Here is a 10,292-nt window from a genome sequence, read left to right as displayed (position 1 = left end):
AAAAAAAAAAAAAAATTATCTTTAACAAGTCAATAAGCCTTTAGAAAATAGTGTAATTATTATGCATTTATTATCCTAATGTTATTTTTCTTCTTTTTTTAATAGAAACCGACAACACTTATCTTTCCTGAGGTAATCTTTTACACTTCTATAAAAAAAAATAAAAAAAATAAATAAATAAATCTCTCACCCCATTTTGGTTTGACTAAGTTTTATAGTCGTTACTCTCTCTCTAATCTTTAAGGTGAATATGCATAGTGGGTGACGCAGGTCTTGCTGAATTTGTGCTCAATCCCCCCTCCCAGTCTTTTTTTTTTTTTGCTAAATATCAGAAAATAATATAATACATAAAAAATGGATGGTACAGAGATAAAAGAAAATCTATTGAACTAAAAATCCACCTTCGACATGGCGTTTCTTTTTCTGATTCAATTATTTGAGTAATAGGAAATGAGTTGAGAAAAAAAAAAGAACTAAATATAATATTTTTTATCTTTAAAATTTAAAATTTTAGTTTTAATTTTAATATCATTTGTATGTTATGTACATATGATAATTGATAGATAATATGACACAAGTATTGCAAATATTAAAAATAACATCCGAATTTTTGTCTTTTTTTAATTTTTGTATACGAATAATTCCCAAATCTGAATCTGAATTCAAATTTTATTATCTTTGTTTTTTTTATCAATATTTTGATCGAATCGTTAAATTAATGAAACAAATTAATCCAAATAATTCTTCATCAAAATAATTCTCGAATCCAAATTTAATAATTATGTCTAGCTAACTAAACGATGTTCACGATGCAACCCAACAAATTGGCCGAGCCTCACTTGGCCCAACCGGTTGACACCCTAGGCCATCCATAAAAGCTTTCCTCTCTTAACCAGGGAGGCTAAAGCTAAATAGTAATCACCACCAAAGTTTGGTGTTGCGTTAACACTTGATAACTTCCCCTTTAGTCACGAACTAAAACCCTAGATTCTTTTTTGTCACGGAACTGAACCCTCTAGGTTAGCGGAGACAAACGGGACTCGCAGACTTGCGTCTGTAGGCATTTGAATCTCTCTCTATCTCTATCTCACAATAATTTGATTATCTAAGTTTTCTGAGCAAAAATGAAGGTTATCGCTGCCTACTTGCTTGCTGTTCTGGGCGGAAACACCAGCCCTTCTGCCAACGATTTGAAGAACATTCTTGGATCAGGTATTTCAGTGTTCTTGGTTTTCGCCTTTTCGCTATTGATTCGGTTGTTTTGGAACTTTTATAATCCTAGTTATTATTGTAAAATTTTTCTTTGTTTCCGATTAATATTGTGAATGGAGTAATGGATAGTACGCAGGAAAAATATAATGTATCAATTGATAATTAGGTTTCTTTTTCTATTATATATTCAAAAATCAAATGAATACTACCAAAACCCATGAAATCCCAAGCATGGAGGAAAACATAAAAGAGAAAGAAATAGAAAATAAAATCCTAAGGGAACTAATCTTCTTCTTGTGGTGAACATTGACAGAGAAAATATTTCTTTGATTTTTAGTATTTGCTTAGTTATGGTATTCGATGCCTTTCTCCTTTGTTTATTAATCAGAGGAAAATTTTGTGAATTTCGTTTTGCACTGCTTACTAACCTTCCCGTTCTGTTTAGATATTGATAGATCTTGTTTTTTCATGGTTTACTTATTATTAGCTCCCAAAAGAGGTATCTCCATTAGCTAAACTCTGCTTTTGGTCTTGTATTTGTTCATATGCAATCAACGGAGGCCTCTGTGCATTATGTTGAAATACATTCAAATCTGCCTCTTTTATTCTGCTAATCTAAGGCTACCTGGAGCTAGTGGATGAAGGGCTAGAATGTTATATGTCTGAGAGATTGTAATGCATTCAAATTTTATAGCTGTAGCGTCTGTAAAGAATTAAAACTCTTTTGCATGAACTTGAATTCGTTAATTCGAGCATCAGTTATATTTCCATCTGGTTACATTGACACTGATGAGGAGTCTATGAACCATAGGAGTAATACATATATATATATATATATATATTTTACCTCAGTTTGATCACATTGACTTGTTTATGTCTTTAACTTGTAAATTGGAAATCCGCAATCCTGATTCCTTAATGAACCAAATGCTTGAGAATTGAGTTTGTCATTCTTTTCCAACTAAATAATATTTATTGAGATTAATTTGATATTAGCAACCATTATTTGGAATTGCAGTTGGGGCTGATGCTGAAGATGATAAAATTGAGCTGCTGCTATCTGAAGTTAAGGGTAAAGATATTACAGAGCTGATTGCATCTGGAAGGGAGAAGCTTGCTTCAGTGCCTTCTGGTGGTGGTGCAGCCATTGCAGTGGCTGCAAGTGCTGGTGGCGGCGGGGGTGGTGCAGCACCTGCTGCGGATGAGCCAAAGAAAGAAGAGAAAGTGGAAGAGAAAGAGGAGTCAGATGATGTAATATTTTCATACCTTAAATCTATTTTGAAACAGAATAATTCACAACCCCTACTACACAGGGCTTGTCTAACTTGGCAGTATCAAGTGTCTACTCAGTGTAGCTCACTGAGCTGAACTTGTATACTAAACAAATCATCATGATATATTTACTTATTACCTCTTATTTGTTTTTTAGAATACCACATAATTTCATTAGATTTAAAACATGTTCTACTAGAGAACAAACCTAAATCATCTGGTAACTTTCTTCTTCATGTTATTTTGTAAATCCAGATTATTGCTTTTAGATAGTCTATCTTTTACTGATGTTGCCCTCTCTGTTTAAACTTGTTACAGGACATGGGCTTTAGTCTTTTCGACTGAGGGATTCTGATGCTGGTCTTTGTGTAGGAAGCCAATTGCTTCCCATTTTATAGCACTTGGGCTGAAGTTTTGGTCAGCGGGAGGGTTATTTTATCAGATGTTTAGAGGGTTTTGTTCTTTCCCTGTTAATTAGAAAGATAGGAAGATGTTGCCTGATATTCAGTAGGTTGATTTCTTTAACTTGAATTCCTATATATCGTTTGATTTGCCATAAGATATTATTGTGTTTCCTCTGCTCATGATACAATATTAGGCTTTTACTGACTCAGCATTGGTCTTTTGACCCAGCTCTTTAATCATATTCAAACTCCTAACTGAGGAAGTCCTCTTTTTTTTTTCCTTCCTTTTTGATTAATAAAACATCATAACTATTAACTAATTAAGCAGTCATAATACTGATTATGTGGAAATAAAAGCAGGAGATTAGCTATCCATCCTCCCTTGCATGCCATGCTGAGCAGCAGCCAAGTTGGGTTTCATGGGCCAACCCCCACCCCCCTCTTGGTGAAATTGTTTCATGTTTAGGATATCTATAAATATAATGAAAACCTTTAAAACAGTTTCAGGTCTCTTATTTATGGTGGTACAGGGAGTTTGTAGATTTACTGTATATATACTTCAATGCAAATTGGTGGTAGAGTATTACATCACTACCTCTTGTAAGACAAGTGCCTGTGTATAGATTTTTCCTCTGCATAATGATTGTCTGCCGCAGCCGTCTGATGCTTGCTGTGCCATCACATCCATTGCAGAGGATGTTTTTACCTTTTCCTCTTTGGTTATCTAATAAAAGAGGATACCAATCATATGGCTGAATAGAGGAGGGTAATCATAGTGCTGAACAGAGGACGGTAATGGTGTCTTTTAAAAAAAGAGAGGAGAGCTGATGACACTGCTGGGCACTATGGGGGCGTGCCAAGCCTAATATTTCCAAATGGTTCGTGAGTCAACTCCTTTGTAGGCTATACTTGTCTATATTTAGATATGGGTATGTGATGCCTACCTAGTCGTGTGGGCACTTTGCCAGCACAGGATCAACCAGAGAAGATGCACAAGCAAGCATCTAATCCGTGACAAGGTTGTCTTTTTGCTATTCCTCCATGGGTTTTTTGGCTTATACATATTTATTTACCCTTGGGTACCCATCTGGGGTCAATTTTGAAACCCCAATTGGCCGTTCTTTGTACCTACAGAATCATCGAAGATCAATGATAATATTGCTGATTTCAAGCTGTGTACTTGTTTCTCATTGGATCTGCTAAAACTATCTAAAACCCCTTGTGAATTGTTTGAGATGTTGAAATCTTGGGTGTGTGAAATGAAAACAGAAACGGAGCTCCATCGATCTTCATAAAGGAAACATTCTATCTGCTTCGGTGAATATGGTGGGAAAAGGAATGAACAAGGATTCCCCTAATTCACTCCAACTCAAAATCATCTTCCTACATTTGAACACCTCATAATTTCTTTTTAGTTTTTCTTACAGTTTTCATCAGTATTTCTATGTTCCTTGTTGAAATTAATAATTGTGGTCCATGAAAAATCTTATAAATTCAAACATATGTAATGTACCAGATATGAATGTACTACCTAGCATGTTTAAGCACCTTCCTCTTCATCTCTTCAAACTCATTTTCTTGCTTTTTGGAGATTTCTAAGAGATCCTTGAGGTAAGAGGCAAATTTGGACCTTTATTTTTCTGAAATAGGAAAGCATTATATAGGTATATACATACATTGTCATTATGCCACATCAGCAAACATGATTTCTTTTTTTTTTTTTTTGGGTAAGGGCATCAGCAGACATGATTGTGTCAATGTGAAAGAGGTCCCACACTTATCCCACCGATCATGCATGTGAAGAAATTTAACAATTTGAGAATTAAAAGATACATAAAACTAAAAATCTATGAGGTAGGGAAAATTTTCCTCTTACCTCTGGATGTAAAACATTTGCTAACCTAAATTGGAAAACCTCAATAATGAGCATTACTATTCGGTGGATATGATTGAGTCAAAGCATGATATTTGATGGGTATGCCCATCAAGAGCTTGATCTATCAAATAATGGTTCAAATGTCCATTTTTTTTTACCTTTACTTTTCCCATCTGTCAAAGGGAAAATCTACTTCACATGTTACCGTTTTGTAGGTTTTTTAAACTGGTGAAGTCATGTGGATAAATGATGTGATAATTTTAATTCGTATAGGGATGGGATTAGCCACTTGTCAAATCTCAAAGTCTTATTCAATCAAATTGTCTCTCATGTGCTAACATGCATTCCACTGTATGTCTATGCAACTATGATATTCCAATCACAACTTAGCATTCTTCCATGGCCCTGGATTTTAAATGCTTTATTTTACCACTAGTTGAAACTTGACATATAAGCAAGAGTCGACAAGTCCAACTAAGTGGACAATGTAGGAAACCTTCACAAAGTTATGATACCGCTTATTGTTATTGGATTGAATTGAGATGGTTTATTGTTATTGAATTTGGAGTTTTTATCCTCTAGGAACCTTGATGAATTTATTTCTCCAAGACTCGAAGAACTTTCAAGTCTTGGAGACAAGCAAGCATACAAGAAGTGTATCATGCCTAGAAGAGCATGCTCGATTCCCTCCCAGCTATCTATTTCTTGTTTCAATTTTATTAAAAAAAGAAAGAAAAAGAACGTTATTAGTCTGGTGTACGTAATACCAGTGTACGTGGCCAATTGGAGGGCATACAAGAGCATCTTTAGTACATGGGTCAAGGGACAGTATGGTCTTTTCACACCTGCTTGTGTTTGCGCAAGACAACACTGGCAGGGTTCTTCTTTTTTTCTTAAAAAATAATACTAAAAATAAGATATTTATTATATTTAGAATTAGGGAAGAAGATCGCTATCTGGTCGCATCCTCCTACTTCTAGCCACAAGGGTGATGAAAGACCATCCTGACCCTCTGGCTGGATACTTGTACATGCACCTCCCTTGGTTGGTCACCAAGTTGGCTTGGTGGCTATACTAACAGGTAGCGATTCCCAGGCTTTATAGATGTTATTGAATATGGGTTTTTGAGTAGGAAAGCATTATTGTCTAATAAGATGCAATCTATTTGCACTGCCGCCTCCTGTTAAGGCAAAGGGGAAAAAAATAATGGCAAAGAAAATCAGCTTCATATCATGATCAGTCAGTGCATCTGCTGCCCAAATAACATGCATAAAATCATTAAGGGATTGAGTCCGCTGTCCGATTGTGTAGCTTACGTTAGCATTACTCTATGTCTATCTTTCTCTTTCCTCCTATGAAATGATATATATGTCCCTTATTGTGTGAGGAAAGAAATAGACACAGGGAGACGTTAACGTACACATGCAGCCTGGCAACGTTTTTTCTGCCATCACTACAAGAAAACACATTTTTTGCGACGGAAAAAAAGCGTCACAAAAAATATAAAATCGTCGCTAAAAATAGCAGCGACGGTTAATTTTCAGTCACCAATTCCGTCGCCTATACTGCCGCAGCTAAAAATAGGCGACGGAAAAAGATGGGTGGTTGGGAAAAATATTACTAGCGACAGAATTATATTTTCCGTCGCCAAATATATTTTTAGCGACGGCATTTGCCGTCGCCTATAACTATATAAATAATAGATGAAATTTATTTATAGCAACAGTATAAAAAAATCCGTCGCAAAAAATATATATGCCAACGGTTATTATCCGTCGCCTAAGCCTAATAATAATTTATTTATAGCAACGGTATAATAAAACCCGTCGCCAAATATAAAATAAATAAAATAAAATTTTAATATTAGTAAATTTTGCATATTATCTGTAAGTTGTTCTTGTAATTACATCAATATACATTGTCCAATTCAGAAAATGAGATCATCCTAGGCATCCATATCATAATACATTACTTTTATTGAACTTCCAAAAAGTCTTACAATCATAATTAAAAATTCATTGTTTTCATTCCTTGTTCAAAAAGTCTTATAATTATAAATAAGAAGTCATTGTTTTCGTTCCACTTCAAAAAAATTCCTACAATCAATACATCAAACTTCAGACTTTGCATTTTTCATCGATTGGGTTTGTCTTGCAAACTCCTCCAAATGATAGCTCCACTATCTTTCATAGTCTTGTCTTGCCACATTAGATTTAACAATATCCTGCAATATAGAATAATTAACTTATGTTATGCTTGAATACTAAGAAAATAAAAATGACATACTTTTCTTATTGCTAAGAACCATGAAATCAAAAATATAAACAAGAAGATTTATTGTTTCATGAAATTTTATTGACATCTCATTATACTTATTTGTTTGGACATTCAAACACATAATTAACTCATAGTATTGAGTATTGTCCTTTACAAATTAAAATAATTCTCTATCATCCTTTCAATGATGTACTTTTCAAACACCACCTATCATACTAAAATATAATAAAAAACATAAAGAAATAAAATAAAATGAAAATGTTAAAGCTTTTTAGTTAACAAAATTTGACTAAAAAGCAAAGCAAAAGAAATTATTAAAAGTTGTCAAACTATTTGTGTTCATTAAGATGGTCAATTTTATCTAATTTTATAATGTTATTATCGACTTAATTTCTCAATGTAATATCTATAAGATCACATATTTAAAATAGATTTTTTTTGTGTTACTTTTGCAATGGCAAAGAATTAATTTATTGGGAACTTACATTATTTCTACTAGTATTCTTCCTAATGTTTAAAGGTGAAGGTTCTTTCAAGAAATTAGCACAAAGTCTTAGTGTAAGGTTGTCCAAGAAGTTTGTCTCCTCTCAACACCCTATACTTTTATGTTATACCTCATCCAACCACCATCACCTATATATACAGAGTCAAAAAATGAACTCTAGACTATCACTACAATGGAGTATGACATATCAATCATTAACAAACATATCATAGATTGTTACATATGGAATCATTATGGTTATGAAGATACATCCACCAAAGATATAATATATAGATAACTCAATTATGAATGTATAGAAATTAAAGTATATATTATACCTATCCTTGAGAAGATTGAAATGAAAAGGTAATATAAAGAATTGAGTGGAAAGGAAGAAAAGATATAGTGGAAGCTTTAAAGGGTATTGCATTGTAATTGTAATGGAGTTGTCCCTTTGAGCGGTAATGGTAGACGACAAAGGAGAAGCTAAGGGACCATTTACTAATCTTGGGAGTAGTTACTTATTTAATTGATGAGGACAAAACATATCAATGAGAAGCAATTCATACTTGTTAAAGCCATTAATGGTCCTACATAGATAAGTAATATATATAACCACAGACCAGTTCCAACCTCTCAATTCTCCCACCACATCTAAGTAAAAGAAATAAACCAAAGTAAATGTATAAGGAAACCAAAGTAAATTTACCTCCTTTTCATCTATTAGGGAAAAAAAAAACACTTCAAGCAAGACCCTTTGTAAAAGGCAACAAAGATGCAATGTAAACATATCCATTTATGAGACTTTAACCAGGGAAAGGCAAAGGTGAAATAATCAAGAATGATCAAATTATCTGTTAACTTTAGGAAGATTCAGAACCACCTCGAAGAACTTCTCCAAAACAACTAGCAAAGCTTTTTCAGCTACAGCAGGTTTGTGTACCTCATTTTTACTACTGCCTCTTGCCTCTTGCCTCTTGCCTCTTGCCTCTTGCCTCTTGCCTCCACACCAGAATCAGCACCGGCCAATCCTTTTGTTGCAATGCTTTGCTTTTTCAAAAATGCAGCAGAGAAACCTGATGCCCAGACCTGGAAGATTAAAAAAGAAAAAAGAAAAAAAAAAAAAAAAATTAGTAAACGAGTTCTTAAAAGGGAAGGAAAGGCATAGTGCCCATCCATCTTGTGGGACAGACAAGCAAAGGAAATATGAGCTCACCAAGTACACAACAAAGTGACAAGTACAGTAATTTGTCATTTCCCATTTAGCAGGGCAAAGAAAATGGCGAAGGGAACAAAAACCAAACAATAGATGAATTAACCAGAGAGGGAAAGGTAAGAGTATTTGGCATCAGTTGAGTGTTCAAGGTGGGAAACTACAACCAAATAAACTGAAATATTCAACAAGATCTCGTCTATTTGAAAATCAATATTATCATAACTGTATCCTGCTGTTCAAACTCTCTCCAAGGAAATTCAATAATAGTGACACAAGAACATAGCAATTGGATGTCCTTGAACCAAGTAAATCGTATTCAAGGGAACCCCTGTGGAGGTGAATTCATTCAATCTAATCCAGCCATGGCTCTGAACATATATAACTAACGTCTACTCAGTATAAGTCCCTTACAGAACAAAGAAGCCACAGCAACATTTCAACAGGCTCACGCTAAATTCACTTCACCAATTGTAGATTGCTTTCTCACCCACAGCCTCTGTAACGTCACTGTTGGCAGAGGTTAGACCAGAGAGAGAGGGATTGAGAGGTTAGAGCAGAATTGAGCCGTGAAGAGAAAGAAAGAGAGAGAGAGAGAGAGAGAGAGAGGGGGCGGTTTTAGTTAGAGGAGAGACGTGAGAGAGAGGGGCTAAAGGTAGAGGAGAGACGTGAGAGAGGGAGACTTTGTTTTTTTTTTTCAAGAGAGACTTTGAATTTCACTAAAACTGGATTAATATAAAAAAAAAAAAATTAGATTCACAAGGTTTTGAGAGAGAGAAATACTATAGAAGCATGTTTGTGCGGGAAAAGGAAACCGGGAAAACCAAAAGCATAAGTAAATTAAGAAACCTTTCCCGCGTCTAAAATTCCTAAATAATTTTGGTGTTAATTGGCGACGGGAATAAAATTGCAGTTGCCTAAAATCAATGACTGGCTACAGTAGTGTTTTAACCGTCGCCAAATATAAATGATTATATTTTGTGACAGTATAATTTTTATCGTCGTTATAAATCAAATTATTGTTGATTGAGCATAGGATATGAGGCGACGGTAAAAAATTTACCGTTGTCTAAGATATTATTTCACTACGGTATTAAAATATTCCGTCGCCTTAAATAATTTTTTGTAACATTTAAATTTAACCCGTCGTTATAAAATGATGATGCTACAGTATTTAAAATTTTGTCGCTGAAATTTTGTTTTCGTGACGAGTATTATTTTACAGTCGCCATAAATGTATTAGGCAACACTATCCATTTTACGGTCGCTATATATTATATTTGGCGACAATAGTATATCTTTACCGTCGCCATAAATGTGTTTTCTTGTAGTGCATTCAATAAACAGTCTGAAAACACCTTTCATGCAAACAATAGATTATGTATGCCCAAGCTACAGGTAAGGTGGAACTAATGTTGAGATGTTGGAGTTCTAGAGTTATAATCTTACATCGCTTTATTCAATTTTTTATTCGATTCTTTATCTCCTAGTAGATTGTTTAGTTTGTTCTTGCGCCTAGCCTCTAGGGTAAAGTGCTCCCCACCCACCCCCCTC

At 34.4% G+C, this 10,292-nt stretch overlaps 1 protein-coding gene across 1 annotated transcript; it reads left to right on the top strand.

Moving 5' to 3' along the window:
* The first annotated feature begins 923 nt into the window (after positions 1 to 923).
* Positions 924 to 3,097, top strand: LOC122089001 (60S acidic ribosomal protein P2-like). Its single transcript, XM_042658407.1, has 3 exons — positions 924 to 1,212; positions 2,231 to 2,463; positions 2,803 to 3,097. The coding sequence occupies exons 1-3, from the start codon at positions 1,125 to 1,127 to the stop codon at positions 2,827 to 2,829; spliced, it is 348 nt and encodes a 115-aa protein (XP_042514341.1). The 5' UTR covers positions 924 to 1,124; the 3' UTR covers positions 2,830 to 3,097.
* Positions 3,098 to 10,292: the final 7,195 nt, after the last annotated feature.

The sequence above is a fragment of the Macadamia integrifolia genome, chromosome 9 (genome assembly GCF_013358625.1).
Source record: "Macadamia integrifolia cultivar HAES 741 chromosome 9, SCU_Mint_v3, whole genome shotgun sequence".
Taxonomy (NCBI): domain Eukaryota; kingdom Viridiplantae; phylum Streptophyta; class Magnoliopsida; order Proteales; family Proteaceae; genus Macadamia; species Macadamia integrifolia.
The sequence above is the reverse complement of the archived record's forward strand: the minus strand, read 5'-3'. Positions and strand labels throughout refer to the sequence as shown.

Coding starts and splice junctions, on each gene's coding strand:
- LOC122089001 (XM_042658407.1), top strand. CDS start 1,125: ATGAAGGTTATCGCTGCCTACTTGCTTGCTGTTCTGGGCGGAAACACC. Junction 1,213..2,230: donor GAAGAACATTCTTGGATCAG/GTATTTCAGTGT, acceptor TTGGAATTGCAG/TTGGGGCTGATGCTGAAGAT. Junction 2,464..2,802: donor AGAAAGAGGAGTCAGATGAT/GTAATATTTTCA, acceptor AACTTGTTACAG/GACATGGGCTTTAGTCTTTT.